This window comes from Mauremys reevesii, linkage group 4 (genome assembly GCF_016161935.1).
Source record: "Mauremys reevesii isolate NIE-2019 linkage group 4, ASM1616193v1, whole genome shotgun sequence".
Lineage (NCBI taxonomy): Eukaryota > Metazoa > Chordata > Testudines > Geoemydidae > Mauremys > Mauremys reevesii.
The window spans coordinates 133,992,881-134,017,101 of NC_052626.1; the positions used below are offsets into that span (position 1 = coordinate 133,992,881).

The 24,221-nt window shown below is 43.9% G+C and overlaps 1 protein-coding gene across 8 annotated transcripts in view; it reads left to right on the forward strand.

Moving 5' to 3' along the window:
* Positions 1 to 24,221, forward strand: part of SRGAP2 (SLIT-ROBO Rho GTPase activating protein 2) — a 218,487-nt gene that overhangs the window by 180,195 nt on the left and 14,071 nt on the right. For all 8 annotated transcript variants that reach the window (XM_039534418.1, XM_039534420.1, XM_039534421.1 and 5 more), the window contains 7 exons: positions 1,328 to 1,405; positions 3,405 to 3,539; positions 5,051 to 5,156; positions 9,066 to 9,290; positions 14,451 to 14,530; positions 19,790 to 19,970; positions 21,412 to 21,558. In XM_039534418.1, the coding sequence (XP_039390352.1) occupies positions 1,328 to 1,405; positions 3,405 to 3,539; positions 5,051 to 5,156; positions 9,066 to 9,290; positions 14,451 to 14,530; positions 19,790 to 19,970; positions 21,412 to 21,558 (952 nt within the window). The remainder of the gene's footprint in view (positions 1 to 1,327; positions 1,406 to 3,404; positions 3,540 to 5,050; positions 5,157 to 9,065; positions 9,291 to 14,450; positions 14,531 to 19,789; positions 19,971 to 21,411; positions 21,559 to 24,221) is intronic.

The following is a 24,221-nucleotide window of genomic DNA, read 5'->3' on the forward strand; positions in this document are numbered from 1 at the left end:
ATGTGTGCTGATGATACCAGGAATAATTAAGGGCCATATAACACAAGAATGTCACTGCCTGGGGGTTAAAATAGTACCATAATTTATGAGAAGAAGAGCTGGCCACAGATGATCCAAAAGAGCTTATTAGTTACATATACAGTGCCATAAACATACATAAAGCTTTGCAAAAGTCAAACTCCCTGCTCCCGTCCAGAGGCTTGAACCATTTCCTTGTGCTGGAATATTTTAGAAGTTAGAATGTTGGTTTTAAATGTTTGCTGCTCATATTTCATGTTCCAACAAAGATATTTTATAGGAATCCATTGGATTCCATCAGCTACTTGCCCCCATTAGTTTTAATGATTTTATGATACTTAACTACTCTACTGGAATATCCTGAAAACTCCCTTAGAGTCCCAAATATCAAGTCACATTAGTGGTAGGTATATTCTGTAATTTCAATTGAATAAGTTGTTCACTTCTTGTTGTAACTATTTTCTAATGTTGCTGTTAAACAATAAAAAGTTGTGTTCTACCCAAGGAGTGGCTTCAATATATTGGTTGTATATGAGCAAAATGATTCAATATATAGGTCGTATATGAGTTTAAGCTTGTAGAGTACTTTGTGGTACTTCCTTCTAGTGAGGGAGGGAAGTAAATACTTTTCACTTTTTTCCTGGTGTGGAAGGGGAGTTCAGTAGTTCTTTATCCCTTGTTGTATTCTTAGATTTTTGCTGAAGGAAATTTTCCAAAGGGTGAGAGAATTTGGCCTGTCCTGCTTATTGGCATGGTTGTAATGTTCTAGATGGATGGGATCCCACCCTGATTGTGCCTAGGCTGGGCAGAATTTCTTTTTTTATAATTTCAACAGATATCAATATTTGTTTTTTAAGGTTTTTTTTTTAAGCGTAATGACTTCAAATTTTTGCAGTTGCACAAAATTATGAGCTTTAAGCATTTTTTAAAAAGTTGTATCAGAATTTTCACACTTGTGGGAAATTATGTAGGGGTCAGATGATTTAATGACAGTACACGTTAAAATTCAAAAAGTTAAAGCATTATAAACTGTTAAAAGTCAAATTGTTAACATCACATGCCAAGTAAATATTCTTAAAACAAACTATGTTCTCAAGCAGTGTTTTTCTTACTTTGTCTATTTGTAAAATTCAATTATCATAGGAAAATGTTTTTGTTGGTTTGTGATATATGGTGAAACAGACATTTACTGACACTTTCCAATAAAAATAGCATCTTTTCAAATTGATTATGCAATATTACTTTGCCAGATGTGGAACTGAGTTGAAATCTTTGACTGTCGTTGTGGGTTTCTCTTATTGCCTTACAGGACTGCAGCATGAAGGCATATTCAGAGTGTCTGGATCACAGGTTGAGGTGAATGATATCAAAAACGCATTTGAGAGAGGTAAGGAGGGTGTGTTCTGTATCATACAATCACCACAGGTGTTACCATTCTAAAATACCTTTAGTGTTTTGGACACAACTGATTGTGCCCTGGGTAGTGTGGTTTTTTTAACAGTTCTACATTTTATAAATGACTCCAGGCAGAGAATTGTTTTCAGTGCTCACTAACCTTGAACATATAAAGTCACTTGATATGTTATGCTTCATGTCTTGCAACATCACCATATAATAATCATTCAGAATTTTGGCCTGTCATGTTGGTTTGTTTAATGACTGCACACATTTCCTTCTTGGATTTAACTACTTAGTCTGTTTTCCTCCACCTTGTGAATAGACTCTATTCCGTGCCTGGGGTGGGATCTCTTGCCCCTGACATTCCTTGTAAAGCAGTATGACTACATTTAGTCTAATCACCACCAAGTAAGAGAGTCCATTTCAACTCACTGTTCATTTTACTCTTATTTGGAGGGCTTTTGTTGGGTTTTTAGCTTGCATATACGATTGGCGTTATGCACAAGCAACTCCTTGGGGGCCCTCTGACACAGCAAGTCACATCTGACCCAGTCTCCCTGCCACAGTGGGACGAGAGAGAAAGTTAGCTTTCAGGTCAGTCCTAGCAGTTTGTGGCCCCCTTCTTGCTTGGGACTCTGAAAATCACAAGACTGGTCCTGCTTCCTCATACGTTTCATGTTGCAAGTGACACATGAATTGTAAGTTTTCATGTTCACATGTCTCCAGATCCCTGATATGGGTGCATAGCAAATTGCTATCAGTGAGGGGTGGGGGTACGTATTTTAGAGGTGTGATCTTATTCTTCCTAACCATGAGGTTGTTGAGACTACAATGCATTTGTCGTTTATCTGAGAATGAAATACCTTGAAGAGGAAAGGAAATGCATGTGTGGTGGGGTTGAGGGCTTACACCACCAAACTCAAAGACCACCTTTCTTAAAGTAAAGGATAGATGCCAGACATTTCAGGGAAAACAGCCAGTTATTCCAGTATCACCAAAATAACATTACTTTTTTTTAACCTTCATTTTGCTGCTCTCTCTAAAGAGGATGATATACAGAACTGACGAAGTTAACAATAACGTCTGTGCAGTTTATTACTTCATCCAGAACCCTTGGTAGCAGTTAATATCAAAGATAAAGCTCTGGTTCATAGTGGACCATTTATTATCCTGTGTGGTTATTAAAGTAATAGGCAAGCTTTGGTCATTTCCGTCACATAATGGATATATATAGTTTCGATTTGAGGTTTACCCCATCATAAAATCTAATTATATTTGATGGGGAGTTTTCCGTAGGGAACAGCTCCTTCAGTGTGTCTCTTCTCTTTTGTAATAGGCGAACTACAGTATAGGTAGTCACAAATTAACTGCACCAGAAACTTTATTTTCCTACCAATCCAGCACAATGTGTCTCCTTCTAAGACTTGTAAAGGTAGCGATTGGCACAAGCATTGGCCCGCTGTGCAGGCCCCAAAGCAGCCACACAGTGAATCACATAGCTGATTACCAGGTGAGCAATTTGTGGCAATGTGCTTCCTATCTCCTGTAACCCAGTTAAGCAAATGCTGGGTCTGTTCCCTCCAACCAAAGCCACCTGGACTGCAGAGCCTCCCGAAGTTACCACAGCTCCAGGAGTAATTCCACCCCCATTGTGGTCATAGGTGGGGGACTCTTCCTCCATGTCTTGGGGTCAGGTGAGAAGGTCAACCCCTTTATCTGCCTGACTGGGAGCATGTAGCCACCTCCAGCCACAGAGGATGGCTGCCAAGGACCTTTCTTGATTGCTGTACTTAGGGGATGGCTTTACCAATCACCCATTGCCTGCTCAGTGTTTGGGGGAATAGGGAGTAACCTTTGGATTACATGGATCCTTCTTTCTGGCTGAGACATGTTCTTCTAGCAGAGCAGCCAGATCCTGTGTCTACCAAAAAGTTCTTTTCTTTTCCTCCCTACCTCCTTTTTTTTTTAATTGTTTTTGTTGTAACTAGGGGAGGATCCACTGGCTGGAGACCAAAATGACCATGATATGGACTCAATAGCGGGAGTTCTGAAACTCTATTTCCGAGGGCTGGAGCACCCTCTGTTTCCAAAGGAAATCTTTCATGATCTGATTGCCTGTGTCAGTAAGTAGATGAAGGAATGGTGTTTTCTATTTAAATAGGAGACCTGCAAAAAAATGCAGATGACCCTTTATCAAACCCTTCCTCCCTCCCTCCCCCCCCCCGCTCCCAATTTCTCACCAAAAAAGATCAGTTCATGGTAATAAGAGCAAACTTTTATTGCTCCAGAAATGTTGATTTTATTTTCCATCATAGCCCAGATTGCTTTTTTTGAGCATCCCATCTTCATCCCCTTCCAAAATATTTCTCCTAATCCCTTTTAGGCTCTGTGGTCCAGCCACCATCCAGAGAGGATTGCTCAGATCTCTTTGCAGCACTCCTTAATCTCATGGCACAGCCTGTTTAGGAAAGTGAATCTGAGAACAGAATGAAGTGGATCCTTCAGGATCTGCACCACAGCAGCATGTTTCCGAGATGGTGGCCACAGCATCTTCAGAGCCAAAGCTTCATAAGTAGTTTTTTAAAAATAATAATTTGCACAAAATGCTCCTTTAAAGGCCTCAACTCAGAACGTGCTTGCAGCTGCCATCTTGGAATCCCACTGTTCAAGCAGAGTTTTCCTGACCAGGCTGCTATCCATGTACATGCAGCACATCTATTCTGGTGCATGCCATGTATTTCCAGAAGGGAAGCAGCTGTGTGTTTTAACCAGTCTGAATAACCCTTCCATAACCACAAGGAAGATTCCTTATGAACTCTCACTACTGAATGTATAATGTGAGAGTGATCACAGTCCAGGTATAAACAGCTTGGATTATTTCAAAGCTTTCTCTTTTTTGTTGGAAACCAAGTTTAAATGGTCCCATTATTGCCAAATCATTCAGCAGCAAAGAATGAATCCATTGTCCAGGCAGTGGAATAGCCATCAGCAGCAGCCTTTGAAGTGGGGCAAAGATAACTGCTTCCGAAACAACTCATGGTTTTCTTCTCACAGTAAATGACTTTACAAAGCTTAATTCATATTAGATGAAAAGAAATCTGCTCCCAAATAACTTCATCCTTCCAGGGCTGAGGATTTATGCTGCCCACTTTTTTTCCTCAGTCGTCTGCTGCACACAGAGCTTTTAGCTCACCCTTTAGCTATGGTAATCTATTTTCTGAGTCAGACCAAACACTTTTTTGTTCAACACCCACCTTTTGTAGCTAATTGGAATGAGCTATTGTGTTGGATCTAGTGAAACAGACATCACTCAGTGCACCCACACTGTAAGGGAACCTGCAGATAGATTACACATACCCTGCATCTTTGCAATAAAGGGCTTTGCAGAACAGGTTATGCATACATTACCTCCTGCTTTAAGGCATTTCTGGAGAACATATCATACACGTAACAAGAAGCAGATAGCCCCTTTCTTCCCCAAGATTCTGTGCTACTGTATCTTGGCTCCTATCTTTAATATTTTACACCCTAGTGTAGGGAACCTCCTAGTGTGCCACAAACGTGCAGATTCAGTGACTTCCAGTATGGCCATGGTGATATAATAACTCTGTATGGTGCTCTTTCCTCCTTTCAGCAATGGATAACTTACAAGAAAGAGCACTACACATCCGGAAGGTCCTTCTGAGCTTGCCTAAAACCACTCTGATTGTAATGAGATACCTCTTTGCATTCCTCAGTCAGTGAGTATCCCTGAAAGCACCAGAGCTCTGTTGGGGTTGGTATAAATGTGTTGAATGAGAGGACTGCAGATTTGACACTCTGTAGTTTCTGATCCAGAGCAAGTAGTTCAGGGTACAAGTGGCATTCTCTTTGCTGGTAGCAGTTTGTTGCCTCTCAGCCTGCTTACTTAACTATTGTATCTATTTTGCTGGGCCTGTCAGCATTGCAAATGGTAACTAGAAAATACTTCAGCAACCTAAACAGAGTTCTTGAAATGAAAATTCATAATACTGGAGCTAGCCTGGTAAATTAGTGGAAGTGCAACATGAAGGATCAGGGTCTGGGTCCCAGGCTAGCAAGAATTGGGAATGCTGCGTACTCCATCCTTGTTGGGGTAGATGGGCTCAAAATGCATAAGATCCTTACTCCCTAGCTGGTGGGTACATGGAGCTCTGCTGGCAGAGGGAACCCAGCCTTATTCTCCTTGCATGCTGTGGGGTTCTTGATGATGCTAAGAGGAGGAAATGTTGCATCCCTGCATATATTCTGTATGGAAGCTGATAACATCAAATGGGTGGTCCAGTGCTATTGTCCTTCATGTTCACATTGGGGCAGGTACAGAACAGAGAGAGACTGCATTTGGGAGGGGATGTTTAAATTATCTATGGTATATACACAGTATTTGGGCTTGAATCAAAATACTAGATCCGTACACTCCTAAACTTTGGCAGAGACTGAATCTGACCTTCCCATCTGGCACCTTTGTAACAGACTAAACCAAAATTCTGGATCAGAACATCCCTAGAAGTTTTTGGATCTGGAGCTAAATTTTGCAGCCTCCCTCTAGACATCACCAAAGTTCCATGAAATGTTATACTAAAACCAAGCAATAGAAAACCAGGCACTGTCCCAGTGAATATATATTGGCATTGCTCTGTGGATTCCTGTCTGGTTGACCAATTGCATCAGGGGAGTTGACAGTACAAGAAGATTCAACCTTCCATACTTCAGAGCTAAATTCTGAGGCGCAGCTCTGCAGAGCTCAGTCATCTTAATCGCATCATTTTGGCAGCCTGGAGGATGGATGTCTCATCCTTTTCCTCATGATGGGTTTAACATCTTGTACTGCAATTTTAGGTTTCAGCTATAAATAACTTATAGAGGGATATGGAACCTCTTGCCCTTTCTCTCATCTGTCTCCCACAGGTCATTAAAACTAGCTAGACAAAGCAGCCCTTTCTGCCCCCCTGTGCCTCCAATAAAATGGAGGAAAATTCGGCTTCCAGAATGGATTCATTTTCCCATTGGAGAAATAGGGTGTATTTAGTTTGTATGGAGCTTGGGAAATCTATTTCTACAACTGCTTTGAGAAATCTTATTGATTTTTAACTAGTAAGTACATATGCTATGGCCATTGAATGACCAGTCGTAAACAACAGTGCAACAGACATTATTCATGAAATAAAGCATAGCCCGAAAACTCAGGGGATCAAACTCTGTTTAGACATGCATATACAACTCCCACTGACTTCTGAAACTGAAATAAAAATCACTGTAGCTTGTTGAATTGTCTTGGCTCCTAATTGGATTAGCCGCAATTCCAAAACTAACTTGAAAAGCAAAGGACTCTAAATAAACCCTAAGGCTGACTTCATAGTAAAACTGAAAGTGATGTAAATCCAACCTCAGCCTGCAGACAATACTCCCTAAAGTTGTAAAATCCTCAGTACTGCAAACTAAATAGGACCAGGCCTGGTCATACTTGGATGGGAGACATTCTAGAGTAACCCAGTATGCAGCAGAAGATGGAACTGCTGTTTCAGTAGATTACTCTTCCTGCTAAGTATTGAACTGCTGCCCCAGATTGATGTAACCTCATTGTATTTTCTAGGGATATTATCTCCACTTGTGGTGATTACGGAGCCAATTTCACTTGAGATAAGCTTAGTGGAATGTTTGCCCACCTTCCATCCTATCTAAATATGATAGCTAACTATGTATTTTCATTGAGATGGTATTTTTCTTTGTCCTAAATGCTGTGCGCTCTTATAAACAACTTGGGCGATAAGAGTTCTCAGAGCAGTTGTGCTGATGTGTTGTGCTCATGTGTTGAACCTCAGAGGTGGCTGCATTTCTATGGGGGGCGGGGGTGAAGTGATTCCTGCATATGTAAATTTGCAAAGCACTTCAGGCTTCTTCTGGATGCAAGCAGGTTATTAAAATAAGGTGATAATATTTTGGTTTTACTGCTCATGTGGCAATTGACATTAAATAATTCAGAGACTTGAGTCCTGTTACCTGTGTTTGAGGCGCTAGTACATCAGCTGCTCCTGAGAGATGCCCAGTCTCTTATGTAAAACTTGGTAACGAGTTTAAAGACCCTTATTAAAATGGTTCAGGGCATTTATTGAATCTGATCCTATATATATTGCAGAAATTGTTACTGCACTGTGGAAAACCAAAAAACATTCACAAGATTACCTACCATTGTCTTTTCCTCCACCCAAGCTCTGGCATAGGAAAAAGAGACTCTGCAGTGCAAGAAGAGAGAACTTTCCACAATAGTGCTCTGAAATTCTTCGATGCCTTGGGATTCTCATTCCACAGATGTCACTTCTGGAGTCATTGAAGTGAATGTTTCCTTCCAGCCTTAATAGCTTAATTATTTTAAGAAGTGAACTGGAAAACAGGGTCTTTCAAGGGGGTTGTTCTAGAACTTAGCTCTCTGTTTGGTGCTTAACCATTAACTGGTGCCTTGAAAGGCTTAAATTACAGGTTTGGGGTTAAAATTTATTCAGATTAAAGAAGTGTTGCTGTGCAAAGACTCGGTGTTCTGGCTGCACTTGGTAAATCCTACAGATCATCTTCAGGAAAAGCTGCTAACAAGAAACATCTTGGTCTTTGGGAAGGGGTTTGGTTTGGAGAATACACTACCTAACTCATGCTACCAAGCACAGAGGCAGGCAGAGGAGATCAGGTTTTGCTCTGGAACTGGATGCAGGGCCGCAGTGAGATTATAAACAGCAGTCATAAGGCAGGATATGCTTCTGCTTGTGAAGTCAGCTCCCCAAAGCCTGTCAAAAGAACACAGTCCCCAAACCTCTACAATCCTGTGGAAGTTTTTAACTCCAGCTGGCCTTGCTTTTCAACTTCAAAGGGTTTCAATATGTCCCTGTAGCTAATACTAAAAATCCTAGTGGCCGCTTCCATAGGGAGTGTTGGCTTATTCTTTGCTATTGGGAGCCTTTGGGCTTGGAGAGAACTCAGTTTCAAGGAGGGTGCAAATGGAAAGAAGCAGAAGGGCTCCTTGGTTGCCAGCTCCCTTGCTGTGTTCGGTGCTGCAGGCTGTGATGTGTGGAGCAGCAGTGACTCAGTCAGGCCTTCCTTGGCCTCTTGACTGGATGTAAGGTGTTACTGCAGCAGCTGCTATCGGAGCAGGGTGCAGAGAGTCAACCGCATGTAAATAAATTCCCGGCAATGAAATTCAATCTGCGTGAAGAATAAAGCTATTGAAAAGAGGAACAGTCTGACATTTTCTTTCTTTACCAATGCTGTGTGTGCTGATTGAGGAGGATGTTAGGGAAATGGAAAAATGCCTTGGTGATTGAGTAAAGAAATCAGCATGTCAGCAAGCAGCAAAGTTTTCTCTGTTTTTCAGTACAGAGTTCAGCTAGGAATCTGTCCTCATGCAAGCCATGTCAGATCAGGCTGTCAGATCCTGGGAGGTGCATCTAGAGGTTCCTCCTTCCCCAGTAAATTCCAGTCACTCTTATTTTTCCTTTATTGACCCAGAATGTTCTGTTCCCAGCAGAAGGGGCTTAAAGAGCAGAGCACCCGAAGCTAGACTTCTCGATTTAGATGTTGGCTCCCTAGCAGGAGGTGTCGGTATTGTTGGCTCGTATTAATCCTCTTCTCTCTGTCTTTTGCAGTTTATCTCAGTTCAGTGAAGAGAACATGATGGATCCCTACAACTTGGCCATCTGCTTTGGGCCCACGCTGATGTCTGTGCCTGAAGGCCACGATCAGGTCTCCTGCCAGGCTCATGTCAACGAGCTGATCAAAACCATCATCATCCAACATGAGAACATCTTCCCAGGACCGAGAGAACTGGAAGGCCCAGTCTACAGCAGGGGTGGAAGCACTGAGGATTACTGGTACAGTAGGAGCCATTAGGGAGCAGAGGAAGGGGGCCAGCACTTAATGTTCTCATTAACTAATTGGGTGTTGTAGTCATGCACACTGCATTGTGTCAAATTCCAGCCTCCAATACCAGTCCCAGAATTTAAAGGAGTTATTAAAAAACAAAAACAAAAAAAAGTTTGCGGAAGGAACAAGAATGGCTCTTGTCCTTTCAGGGAGCCAGTGACTTACATGAAATAGGCCCTGTAAGAAATAGCCAGTGACCCAAATGTCAAGCCTGTGCTTCATTCTATTGAAGAAGAATAAATGACCACAGTTAGTCTTGTATCTGTGATGACCATAATCTCCTGGAGGAAGCCACACAAACAGTATGTTGACTGTGTTCGTCCCTTACGTTCTTACTTTGCTCATTTTTCTGCCTGTTGTACCTCAAGGAATGTCACTTACAGGGTTGATTGCAGCTGAACCTAGAAAGCTGTAACGTGGGTTAGTTTTCAGGACAGTACTGACCGGGGGTGAAATACAAAATCACCATTTCCATCCAACCAAAACCCCAGGAGGCCTGGCCGCACATTCTGTCAGAAGGCAGCATCTGGAAACAATTGAGCCAGAGTGGCTCCTGTCATCTGGGGTGGAAGGTTGTGGAGGGAGGGGGAAGGGAGGTGTTTGCTTTCCTAGTGGTTGAATTGATCTCGCCCACCTCCCGCTGAAAGGAAGAATGTTTAACTGTCTCAGTGCCCTTGCCCCAGGAAGGCAGAGCTTGTTGGCTTTTTTTCTGCCGTATTACAGGATAGAATAACTCATCAACCATCTGACCACTAGATATGAGATGTGAGGAGAGACTGTTTTTTTACAAACTGCTAGAAGTTTTTAACAAAGGGCTATTGCAATGGCATTTTGATTGATTTACTCTTCATGGCTTCCATTGATTTTTACTGGCTGGCTGAGCTGTATGGGCTGACTTTTAAATCCTTTCAGAGACCTGTATTTTCATCATGTGTGAGGTTTCCCCTAGGCTAATGGGAGCTGTCATAAGGAATTAAAAAGTTAAATATTTAGCATGTGATTACAATACATTAATTGCAATAATACATGTTGTTTGTTGTGTTAAAATGTACATGGAACTTGACAGGGCTGTGTAGGGGACAATCCCTACCCCAAATTACTAATACTTAGGCAAATACAGGACATGGTGAAGGGGATCTCTGGGGTTTTGTAACTCATGTTACTCTAGTGTCTGGCTCCCAAATGCTCTTTCCACTTAGAACTTGCTTTGGAAAACATGAGGGTGCCTGGCTTCAGACATGCCATTAGATCTACAGCTGAGAAAGTGACCATGCAAAACCATGTTGTCCTATGCTGACCATCACTGCATTTTGGGGGTGGGAAGGCAGAGTCTCATCTGCTTTTAAAAAAAAAAAAATGTTCAGGTTCCTATCACTCAATTTACTTTGCTTGTCTCTATTTTTCTTCTATCTTCATACCTCCCTCCTCCCCCCGTTTCTTACTTACGGGGGAAACCAGGGAGGGGTGGAGTTAAGTGTGATTTAAAATGTTTGAAGAAATGAATCGGGAAGAAGCATCTGGTTACCATTCAAGCCTCGTGGTAGCTGTGGTATTAAGTGGCTGTTAGTCATTGCCCACAGGGCTTTCTGCTGCAGAGCTTGCACGTGGCAAAGTGGATCCCTCCTGGCTGAGCTGGTTCATCAGACAAAGGGAGATGAGTGTGTTTGCACCTGAACACTGCTTCTTCCTCAGCTGCCTTCTCTTGTCCTCACCTAGTAATGTACAAATGATGATGCTCCAGTGCAGAGGCCCCCCGTGGCTAGGAGCCATCCTTGATGTGCACTGTGCACATTCCTTTCCATGCTCTCGCTGTGCGGCCGTCACTTTAAATCAGCAGCTGCTGGCAGGGCCAGCTTTAGGAAGTGCGGGGCCCAATTCGAACATTTTCGGCGGGGCCCTGGCAGGGATGACTTAAAAAAAAAACGTAAAAAGCCTTTCATTTCTTAGCAGCTAATTCCCTATAAAAAGTTCTGATTTAAGGGATGTGCCACAGTATGTATTTTTTGTACCAATAGGGTTACCATACGTCCGTATTTTCCTCCCGGGTGGCGATTTAAGAACCAAAAAGCCTGACGTGTCCGGGAAAATACAAATGTATGTTAACCCTACCTAAAGTTCTTTTTTAAAAAGATGGGCCTGAACTAGAAATGAGCTCCGTTTTTACATGTGTGGGTGTGCACGTGTGTGGGTCCCAGCTGCTCCCTGCCCCCCTCATTGAAGCAGGTGTGCAGAGTTACTGCCCTGGGAACTGCAGGGCACCAGTGGACATGGGGCTGGCTGGAGGTAGGGTCTGGCTGCAGGCAAGGCAAGGGGTGCAGGGCTGACTGGAGACAGGGGTGTGTGGGGTGGGCGGGCTGGCTGGCTTCAGGCAGGGACACGGGGGTGCAGCATGGGTTGGCAGGGCTGGAGACGGAGTGTGGGACTGGCTGGCTTCAGGCGGGGGGTGCGGCAGGGGTTGGCTGGAGACAGGGCAGGGCGTGTGGGGCTGGTGCTGGGAGGGCAGGGAGTGCAGCAGGGGCTGGCTGGAGACGGGCTGGCTGCGGGCAGAGGGTGCGGGGCTGGCTGCGGGCAGGGCAGGGGATGCTGGAGACGGGCTGGCTGTGGGCAGGGCAGGGGGTGTGGGGCTGGCTGCCAGGCAGGGACTGGTGTGGGCAGGGCAGGAGGTATGGGGCTGGCTGGAGACGGGCTGGCTGCGGGCAGGGGGTGCAGGGCTGGCTGTGGGCAGGAGCTGGTGCAGGCAGGACAGGGGGTGCAGCAGGGGCTGGCTGCGGGCAGGGGGTACAGCCCACCCTGTACGGTGAGTGCCCCTCCTCCACCAGGGCAGCAGCCTGGGGCTCGGAGGCTATTTAAAGGGCCTGCGGCTCCCCTGCTTCTACTGTCCCTGCCCTTTAAATAGCTGCGGGAGCCTTGGGGAAGCGGCGGGGCTCCAGCGGCTATTTAAAGGGCCGGGGCAGTAGAAGCAGCCAGAGCCCTGGACTTTTTAAATAGCCCCCAGAGTCCCGCAGCCCTACCCCAGGGCTCCAGCAGTGGTGCTCTGGTGGCAATTTAAAGGGCCTGGGGCTCCAGTCCCTGCTGGGAGCCCCAGGCCCTTTAAATTCCCCCCTGGGGAAGCCGGGCCACCCTGGTATGGCGCACCAGCTCTTGCTGGTACGCTGTGCGGGGGCCCTCTTAGGGGCGGGGCCTGATTCAGGGGAATTGGTTGAATTGACCTAAAGCCGGCCCTGGCTGTTGGGGAGGATGAAATTATTTGTGCTGGGAGCAGAGAGGGCGGGACACAATGTACAGTTTGCAGTTGAGATTTAGGCCCTTCATATGGGCACCTTTAAAAAACTTATCCCCTGTCTGTCTGTCTGAGCAGATTGACTCCACATGAGAATATAGTGTTAATGGGGTCGTGGTCAGAGTCAAGGAATCTTATGTGAACATTAGAATTGATGAGGCGAACAGTGTATAAAGATGCTCGACTTGATTTGCATTCCTCTGGCAATATGTATTGCCAACACTCCCTCAGTATTCGTGTAGAACTCGGCAGCCTAGCACTCCTCCTTACAGCATCCAAGTGCCCATGTGATCCGTAGAGAGAGAGGATCTCTTTACAGCAGGGGCAGGGGGTTTTTGGTTGGAAGTGTTCTATGAGGGGGGAGGGAAGGAATGTGATCCTGCTTCTCTTTTCACAGTGTTTAGATCATTAGAGCTGTTTGTATGCTACATTACTTCACAATCTGGGTGAAACTTTAGCCTGTAATACTATAGCCCTCCTGGGGCTTTCTGTTGGCTTTAGATTCTTTTATTAAACTTCGCAGTGTGTTCATCCTGCCTAGTAAAGGATGGGAAAGTTCACTAGTGCCTCCTGAGGTGTGGTCTTTGAAGAGGGCTAGGAAGCAGAGTGAGTGTTATGTGTATTAAGTGTAATGAGATCCTGAGATTGTTCAGGCTCCTCTTTTTCTTTTTTGTTTTTTAAATAGGGGGAGATGGATCTCGCTAACAGATTCTTAAAAGGAGAGTATGAGGCGTCAGTGAACTCTTACTCTAACCTTTTCAGGGCCAAAAAGACTGATCCTCTGAAGAAATGTAAAAACTGCTTTTGAGATGATTTAAGGTCCTCTCAGTCTGGTGCATGGAAGCCATAAACCTAGAGCAAACAAGTTTTCCCTTCAACAATATATTCCTGTATAGTGGGGGGAGGAGAGTGCTCCTCTTGTGGAATCATTAGCGGTATCATTGCTAACTGGCAGTTCAGCTCTGCAGAGTGATTTGGGAGAGTGCATGAATTCTCTCCCCTTTGTTTTCCACTTCTTACATGTGTGATCTTCTTCAAGCTCTGTCTCATTTCATATAATAGAGGTGCTTAGGCATCTGTAAATAGACTTATGCCAGTTAAACTGATATGGGAGTCAGTTATTTGGTGAAATTAAGACAAGAACATTTTAAACTGATCAGAAGAAAAAAATCTGAAGCATCCTATTAAATCATGGAATAATCTCCTGTAGGGCAAATGAGATATTCCGTAACTTGAGTAACTAATGAGAGCAATGGATAATATCGTGTAGAGAATAATCCTCGAGTGCCAGAGGAGATGAACAAGACTTTTATTATGCCTTTTCCATCTGTAACATCTAAAATCTTCTGAGGGCCCAGTTATGAGATCTAAACTCAGGTTTCCCCGATGTACATAAACTGAAAAGGCTACTCCAGGTGCTCATGGAAGTAGAGACTCAACTTGATTTTCAACAACATAGTTTTCAATGCATATAAGTGCGTCCACTTCTAAAGAGTGCCTAGCACAATGGAATCCAGGTTTGGTACCACTGTGTAAAGCACCTAGTATTTATAGACACAGAAATGTAAGTCTGAAAGGGACCTTGCAAAGTCATCAAGTCCAGCCCCCTGCACTGAGGCAGGACCAAATACACGTAGGTCATCCTTAAAGGATGGTTTTTAAGAACAGGTTGAACCTGTTCTTAAAAACCTCCAGTGATGGGGATTCTACAACCTCCCTTGAAAGCCTGTTTTAGAGCTTAACTACTCAATTAAGTGTGACTGTTTTTGTAGATATAAAATGACCTTCCTCCAGTGTAATGCATTGAATGTGTTTCCTCCCACTGCAGTGAAAGTCCTCATGGAGAAACAGCCTCAGCAGAAGATTCAGTTCAGGATATAGCAGCTGAGCATCATACCAGTGATGATGGTACGTGATGCATTTTAGCTGTCCAGGGGTTTTATGTTTTTTGTTAGGAACGGGGATGCTGTCTTAAATTTAAATTTAAAGTGCCGATAACCTGTTGGGGAATTGAATCAGAAAAGCTGTTTGCAACATCCACCAAAAAATTGGAAGGCACACTGCCATCAGGAATCTTTCAAACCTACTCTAAAAAATCTTGTTTTCCAAAGGTGCCTTCCCAGAGGGGCAAGCATAGACAGACTCCTGTCTTCTGTAATGCTCTGCACAGGCTTTTCTGCTCTCCTGTTGTTTAAATGGGTCTTTGAGCTGGGGAGCATGAGCTAAGCAGAAAGCCAAACAGTCAACATGTCCCTGCCTGCTCTCCCACTCCCCTCTCCATGTGCTGTCTGCCAAGCTTCTTCCCTTTCAGTGGCCTTGGCAGGCAGCCGTATATTCATAAGTTCCAATTGCTTTATTTAAAACAAGCAAGCAAAAACCCCTCCTACCTTCTCCCCACAAGCCAGTCTCAGGGACAGGGAATCCCTGCTGATGCTTGGTTTCTGTTGGGGATCTCCTCCACTGCCCTTCTCTTCGCCTCAGTAACTATGAGGGGATTTGAGCCTCGTCCCACTAAGTAGCCTCTGCTTGACCTTTCCAGCTGTCTCCTGATGCTCTCCAGCTTTGTGCAGAGTCCAGGGAGGAAGACACAGTACAAGCCTAAACTCATTGATTCCAATCTCTCACCGCTATTGGTGAAAATGCCCCCTTTTAGGGGTTGGGGAAAACCATGCACATGAGCTCCTTGCAGAGCAGTGCGGAGGGGCGGGCATGTTGTCAGTACCAGTGCATAACAAAATGTAACTGCCAGTCCGAAGCAGCAAAACTGACTCGGAGTGGTGATCAATGCCCAAAGCAAACTGACCAAATAGAAACAGAAATGCATTGTGTTGTAATGTCTGCTGGTTGTAATTGTCCTAGAGAAGCGCCTGTGACTACAGGAGCTGCACCATCTTCAGATGAAAATGTGACTTTTCTCAATTTGATTGCATGTCTTGAATTGTTCTTTAGCAACCTATTCAGTAGCATTGGCTGGTTCTCCTACGCTCCCCCTGCTGTCTCTGCACCAGTGGTTAACCAGCTAACCTATCCCATAGTTTGGAAACGTTCATGTTGGCTTAATGTTGCTGTCGCGCTAACAAGGAAGTAAAGACTGATGAGCTGTGTTGTCTGCCATCTCTGTTAGAAATATGGGAATCAAGGAGAAAAACTAGTTCTTCAACTGGGAAAAACACAGTCAAGAGACTTTTAATCAAGGTTGTCAGGTATTACAGAGAGTATGGGTGTAAAATGATGTGCCTCTCATGTCCCCTTTAAACATCTTGTTCCTCTGAAAGTCAGTCCCTTTGGAAAGCTTGGGAGAGCCTTTCCCTCTGTTATTTACTTACCCAATAAGGAGTGACATCACTCAAAAGAAAGGCAGACTCTGATGCCTGTTTACCCAGGACTGTAATTCTGTTTGCGGACATGCTGATAGGTGGACGTTCTTGGCTTGTGTTTGAATGCTGTTGAACGGTTTGTATAGCAAAAGAGCAAGATGATTAGAGATGAATTGTGGGCTAGAGCTGGGCTCCATCCCAAAGCCACTGGGGCTTGGCCTTGAGGAGCCTCATGCAAGGTGAGATCAGTGTTGGCTTGGAACAGCTTCCCACAACCTGTATAGAGTGTATGGAGGCAGAGTTTGGCACCTGGAAGGGGGAAGGGAGGAGAACTGTGCCTTTGTCACTGTTGAGGGGTCAGGAGGTTTTTGTTAGCTGGGAGGGAAATAAAGGTACATTTTGGTAGCGGCAGGGAGGTGAGTTAGATCTCCAAGATAGGCTCTTGAGAGGTGCCTTGGCAGACCAGCAGGTGGAGGATGCACAGAGATGCACCAGGTGAGGGGTGCTGGCAGAGCAGGATCTCTTTGTAGCCACCCACATGGGCCTGCTCTGCTTGGCACAAAATGGTGCCTTCAGGGCTAACTCCTGAGAGGAGCCAAGCGGAAGTTAGAGGGACTCAGACCCTCTCTGAATTCGGCCCTCAGTCTCCGAGAGAAGCGATTGAAGAGCCACTTGGTTTGGATGAAGGAGCTCAGCTGTGGGAGTGGTGCCGAGAAGCAATCCAGACCAAGTGAGGCTGTCACCCGAGGCATGCTCAGTATCATAGGCTGGGTTTGCAAACTAAGTCCTTCCATGCTTCCTTGGTGTTGAGTCAGTTTCTGGATGTGAGGTGAGAGAAGTTTCTCTCTCACTCATTCAACTAGCCACTCTAACCCACAACCACCTGGCTGGCTTCCGCGTGCTATTCATACCATGGGGGCCTGGTCTGTTTAGCAGCTGCCTAGTGACAAACATGTGAGCCTGGAAACTACTTCACCACTGATCTCTAGGGTTAGAAGCTGGATCCTGGGGCAGAGAGTTGGAGGGAATCAGTGTCTAAGAACAAGGCTGTGGTTTCTGGAGTTGCCATTCTGTTAACGTTCATTGCGATGTAAGAGTGATCAGACACTTAGAGGCAGGCCATTGATACAGTGAGGGTGCAAGTGCATTTCCATGTTCACTATGTCATGAATTGGTGGAGAGGCAGTAAACTGCTGCTCTCCAGCACCGATTTTGAGACTAGGAGTGGTAGTTGTGTTTGGCTTAGTCTTCTGCTCTTTATTCCCAGCTCTTTCCTTGGAGCCTGAGCCCAATAGGGCAGCAGTACTGGAAATTTGAGTCTAAAATCACTTGTCTGGCCAAATTCCAGAGTCCTAAAAGGCAAATCCGAAATGTAAAAAACCCGAGTGCACTGCTCATTTGGAATAATAAACAATTGTTAATGAAACAAAGATGAAATTTACCAAAAAAAAAATCTAGTTCCCTCACTTGTAATTAAATGTAAAAAAAACAACAAAAAAAACCCTAACTTTTTAAATGGTATGAATGAATTGGTTCCAAGAACCAAATAAGCAAGAGGAAAGGAGGGGGCCAGAAGCAGATAACCACATGCTCAAAGGAATCTGGACTGGAAAAAAGTTTTCCAAGCTGAAAACAAGTGAGCTCTTTTTCACCGATGCAAACACCTTGCAGGCTGGTGGGGGCGGATGACTGGAATCCTTTGTGGCTGTCCGTAGACGTATCTGAAATGTATAATTAAGTAGAAGCGCTGCTGTCTGGTTTTGTATTAGGAAAATCCATTATTGAAGGCTAAATCCAGCAAATGTTGTGCCTGCTTGGTCCTAGCCCTTGGTCTGTCCATGCTCTGCAGCCACAGACACTAATCATAATTCTAGGGTGGGTAATATTTTTGTTCTGCTGTTTGATCAGACAATGGTACTACAGCCCCTGTTCACCTTTCAGGATTTATGCTGCTCTGAGAATCATGTCCAGGCCATTGCTGATCCTGCTCAGGGAAGCCCTAGATGGCCTAATTCCTGTGCACATTCTTTCCCCAAGGAATAACTTAAAGGGCTTACTTCTTGATGTTTGTTTTTGGTCATCTCTGGCTGGCCACTGCACAGCCAAAGGCAGCCATGAAGAAGCCTCCCCTAATCCCAATGGCAGGCTAAAGACAAAATAATGGTACGTCTTTCCTTGGCTTGCACCAGGAACAGGGTCTGTTGCTTTGGAAGGGTCAGGAAAAGAGCTGTGTGATCCCTGAAGTGTGCTGCTTTAAAAAGAAGCCAAAACTGCCATCAAGAGGCAGCTGGCTCCCAGCTCCTTGAAAGATGCTTGTAAGTTGTAGATAATTAGGAAGTAGGCACCCAAGCTCACTCCATTACCTGATTCCAGCCTAGAGCTGTAATTTGTATCCTGGCTGCAAAAGAGAATTTGCCAAGGACAGAATTGTAAATCTTAAAGTGATCCAGGCAATTTGAGTTGGATCAATCTGACTGTCTAGATACCTATCCTGTCCTCCCCTCCATAGTACAAGTGCCACAGGTTGGTATCTGGTCACTGTTATGAGACTGTCTATTTTAGACTGTAAGCTCCCCAAGCAGGAGCTGTCTTGTTCCATGTATTGTACAGCTCCTAGGGCCCTTGGATTGTGCTTGATAAACAATGTGAGCTCATCATAACATGCAGCCATTTAATATTTTTATTAGCTTCCATGACAGGCAGCTGTTGCTCTGAACAGATCAGCCTCCCACAGTGCCAGGATCTGTAGTGTTCTGGTCCCCGCAAGCCCCATAAGGCAGCAGAAATATTCTTCTGAGTTAGAGGCCTTACTTCTGAAGCAGCTTGAATGCAGAAGTCTTTTCTTCCCTAAATGCTAATGAAAACTCCTGCTTGCCAGCACAGAAGGTTTGAGCTGCCTTTGAGGAAATTTATTCTAGATTGCTTTTGTCCCCGAGAGCGTCTTGTTTTTGGTGATCTTAGAGTTGAGTTGTGGGTTTTTCTTGTCATGTTTTTCTTTGCTGCAGTGAGAGATTTCAGGGTAGAAAATGTTGACGTGAAAAACTCAATCCAAGAACCCCTGACCGGTTGGCACTGTCCACTCTGGTGGTTGTATGTAGTGTACATGTAGCTACATACCCCAGTGAAAGGCTCTGGTGGGAGGCAGCCGGGAAAGGCTCCATCTGCTCTCTGCTGCAGGAGCCTTTCACTGCCAGGAGGAAAGGCTCTGGCACAGGGAGGCGGCACAGGGAGGCTTTGGGAGTGGGGAGGGAGCAGGGACAGTGCACTGATTAAGCATAGCAGTGTAGATGGGGAAGGCACTGCTGGAGCATGCAGAGCGCCATGTAGGATACGCACGCTGAGATTCTGCTGTGTCTGCTCTGCTAGTTTAAGCAGTGCCTCCCCATCTACAGTACTACACCTCTACCCTGATATAACACAAATTCGGATATAATGCAGTAAAGCAGTGCTCCGGAGGGGCGGGGCTGCGCACTCTGGCGGATCAAATCAAATTCGATATAACGCAGTTTCACCTATAACGCGGTAAGATTTTTTGGCTCCTGAGGACAGCGTTATGTCAGGGTAGAGGTGTATTTATATCCATGCTAGGGAGGCGGGCGGGGTCTGTCGTCTACACACAACTGTAGATGTAGCCTTAGAGATGGATGCCAAAATCTGAATGCTTGTGCTCTCCCCGCCTTCTCCGTTATTGTGAGGTGATGCTTTATCCCAGATGACATGGTCATGTCCCATAACTGTTGCTCTGTAGCTGATGTCCATCGCTGAAAGATTTAAGGGAGGGATTTAAACTCGTAAATCCTTGTCCAACAGTGTGTGTTCATTAAATAGTCTTTTTCTTTCTCTCTCCTAGAGTGTGAGCCGATAGAAGCAATAGCAAAGTTTGACTACATTGGCCGAACTGCACGAGAGCTGTCCTTTAAAAAAGGGGCTTCTCTCCTCCTGTATCAGCGGGCCTCAGATGACTGGTGGGAGGGAAGGCACAATGGCATCGACGGCCTTATCCCTCATCAGTACATTGTTGTTCAAGACACGTATGTAGCTTTTTATTTTATTTAACACGAATTCTATAATGTGGTATTACACCGCCGCGAGTTCAGCTCTGGTGGCTACAGTTTCAAGCTGAACAAAATGAAAGTAATCTCTGCTACTTGTTTTAGAGTTAGTCTCTAGGAACACATAAAGACCAAGGGTAGTGACCACACAGACATTCACAAGTACAAGGTTTAGTCTATTTTACAAGTGTTGTTAAAGTTAAAATTAAAGGTATGATTACTCAAGCATATAGAAATTCTATATAGACCTATGCACAAGTTACAAATATAGTTATACTCACATCTTTAACAACAGTGTTAGGGTCTGATGGGTCTCATGGCTTGATCATCAGTAGAGGGATGGTTCCTCCTAGAGTCTCCCATAGGGAGCTCAATTTTCCCATTCTGGGCATCCCCTTTTTAGAATGTCATTTTTGTCAATACCTACATTCTGTGCATGTCCATAAAAGTGTCAACCCTTTTTTTCCCCTTATTGGTCTGTGTCCCATGGATACTTAAGGGACCCCAATTTTCTGTAGGCTGTGTAAGTTCCCTTTATTTTCATTAGCATTGACGCACAGCCTGTATCCTGTGGTTAAGATGCATGTTGGAGACAGATGTGCCTTTTACAGTATTTTTATCATCTAATATTCATTTTCTGGGTAATTTTGCACAATATTACCACTTGGTACCTCTTTTCCCATAATCTTAGTGCATTGGGTTATTTTCCGGTCACTTATGTCATCATTTCTTGTCTCCAAGGCCTAAAACAGCTAAGCTAAAGTCTTGCAGACTTGAGCCTACAGGTTCTTGTGTTTCAGCTTGTCCTACTCATGTCTTATACTTGATTCCTTTAAATACTGATCTTACACTTTTTTATAATCCTACAAATTAACTCTAACATACAATGAATATATGTAATATAACACTGATTAATCATATCACACAATAAATGGATAATAAACTAAAATCATTGGCTACACGTACGTTACCTCTACAGTGATACGGGGTGGGTTGCTGAATGCCTGGAAGATTCGGGTACAGTTAAATCTTATTTGAGCAAGAAAATTTTTTCAAACTCAGTGATCTACATTGTGATGCCCAGGCCTGCACTGTATTGGGATTACATAGTCCTGATCTCACAAGCTGTTCCCTGCAGGAGCAATGCCATTGAAGTCACTGGGGCTTAATGTATGTGCTGGGTTCTAGTAGGTTCAGCATCTTTGTCCTCTAAAAGTAATATTTGCCCACCTGAGGAATCCCAGTGCACAGCTGGGCTCTCAAAGATAGGCACAAAAATTGACTTCATAATTTGGAACAAAACTTGTCCCTCACAATGTAGTGATGATAAAGGGGCAGAGGGGACACAATAGAATCTTCTGAAAACTTAAGGCTGTGTTTTTGTTTGTGATTTCCTTCCCCTTCTTCTCCTCCTCCTTAGTGAGGATGGTTCCTCTGAAAGATCCAGCCCCAAGTCCGAAATAGAAATCAATTCTGAGCCACCAGAAGAAAAAGTGACAGCCAGAGCCGGTGCCAATTGCCCAAGTGGGGGTCACGTCGCTGATATTTATCTTGCAAACATCAACAAGTAAGAGCAATCTTGCGTTTTTCTACTTGGTACAGAAATCTTGGTGCTGAGTGTTGTGGGACATTTCTCTCTTGTGAGAGGCGTAGGAATAAGTGATACCACTTCCTCTCTGTTTCCTCCTCTCTAGACCTATCCGTACCCCATCACTCACTCTCTAGCTCCTCCTTCCTCCCACTGTCACCTATTCCCCCACCTCAGTTCCACATCATCCCCTGCCCTAAGATGAAAATCTGAAATCCAATAGTACATACACTAACATTTAAACAACTATTATGTGTATGTAGCAGAGCCACAAAGATGATGATCTTGCATTTCTGATGATGATTTGTTTCTCTAGAGCATGAAGGTAGTAGACAATAATATACTGAGAAGATCAGTAGGCACGCAGAGGGTAGACAGAGAGCCCATGGAGGAAATTAGGGAAAAGATGAATTTGGGACTCTTAATGATAGATAGGCTGGAGAGCACACATGAGATGATGATAGGAGAAGAATGACCAGCAAAGGAAGCATGGGAGGGAAAGGACATGGAAGACTGAGGATACAATGGAAAGACTGTCAAGAGAAGTTTGAAGAGAGAAAAGGATTAGAGCTTCAAGACCTACGAACCTATGCCTTCGAATAGAAGGAGTGGTGAAGAATTAGGGGCACTTCCAATACTGTATAAACAGGAAAAGGAGTCAAGAAGTGAAATGTTAGACCATAAGGATCTGTTCTCCATGGTATGAGGCACTGTACTATCACATAGGAAGATGGTCCCATACTACACAGAAGATCATAGTCATCATCCCATGACTTTTTTTGTAACCCCTTTTCTCCTATTCCAACCCCATTGTTTGATCTTAACATTTGGTGCCGCCTCTTTAAATTTTAGATTGTTTGCTCTTTAGGACAGGGATCGTGTCCTTTTTTAATTTTTTTTAAATGTATCTTGAAAGACATTTAGCACTAATGAAAGACAATCCTCTGTCCAAGTGCCTCAATGCCATCCATAATGATCTCTCCTTTATCTCACGTTTTTTACCCAAAGGAAGTTACTATGTATGTACAGTGCTACTGAAATAACTATCCTCACTTCCAATTTTCTGTTCAATGAAAAATTGTTAGAGTAGCCTAAGGCCGAGTTGACGAAAATCTGAAAAATGAAACTGGAATGAGATGAAATGTGTCTCATTTCTTATATTTATTTATTTTTTTAAGGCAGGGTTCTCCCCCAGATCTTTCAGATTCTCCCATTATTATAAAATAGCATTCTGTGTTACCGAAATGTACGTTTCTCTGCAATAAATCTGTGCCTTAAAGCTACTAGTACTGATAATTGTAACATTCTATAACTGAATGAAAATATCAACCTTTAATTAGTCTAACAGGGACTCTAGGGCAAAGATAGAAAATAATAATTTTAAGTTTGCCACTGTTTGTATTAAATAATGGGCCAGATCCTCAGCTAATGTGAGTTAATCCAGCCCTGTTGATAACATTGAAGCTATATCACTGTGCACCACCTTAGGGTCTGGCATGTTCTATGAGCCATTAAAGTACAGAACTTTACCAGTTATGGAAGGATTTGTATAATCAGATCCGTTCTGGAGGCTCACCGTCTGTTATGGACACTGCACCAAAGGGGAGAGCTCCTAAGGCTTGGTTAGGCTTAGTTCATGTTTTCCTTTTACCAGGGAAGGTGTGATATTTAGCAGCATAATACTCATGTTGTGTTTTCTTTAGAAATGAATATTCTGATCTGTGCAGATCTGGACAAAATAGATCAGATGGTTTCACTGTAGCAATTGTGCCGCCCACTGAATTATTTTTCTGATGCCAAAATCCAGCTGGAACTAGAACTTTCTAGCAGTTACTCACAGGGCCTGTGCTATATATAAATTAATCCTCTTTAAAGGATGCAACGGGTTCCGCTCTATTGAATGACACATTCCTGCTACAATGATCATACTTCATTTGCTTGGAGTCATGCTTTCAGACTGCATGCTACTAGGTGGAGAGAGTTGTTTTTACCAATTAACCTATTTCACAGCACCCTATACACTTGTAGCACTATATAATTAAGCCACCATGGTCTTGTTCAGTATAGAGAAGATACATTTACTATAAACAGGAAATGACTATTATTGGCTTAGCCATACTGCAGGTCACCAGCCATACCTGTATAGCTGTAAATATCTTCTGGCCTCTGTCCCAGAGTTTGATTAGACTTTCTACCCAGCCCCTCAGCCAAAGATAGAAGCTCTGCTTTTCTAATATCATGAAAACAGGCAGCCAAACTAGCTGAAGACACAGAATTATTTTAGTTAAAAGTACAAAATCTTTGTTCCATAACCATGTGTGACCAGGAGCCATGCTGGAGTTACTTCAATTAGGGTGAACTGCAAAGGATGAGGCAGACAATCCCCAAAGCTGATGGATATTCCAATACTTAGATTTACCAGACCAGCATGAAACAGCTTCTGTAATACCTCACTGGTTACCCAGAAGCCACAACACAGTTCCCTTAAAGTAACCCAGTCTTAGGCCTCCACCCAGATACCTAAGTCAAATATGTGAGGATTACTGAAAATCTTATTCATTATATACAAAAGTTCTACCAATCCCAAAGGATCAGACGCAGGTTAATGAATATTTCAGATCTTACCCAAATATAGGCTTATA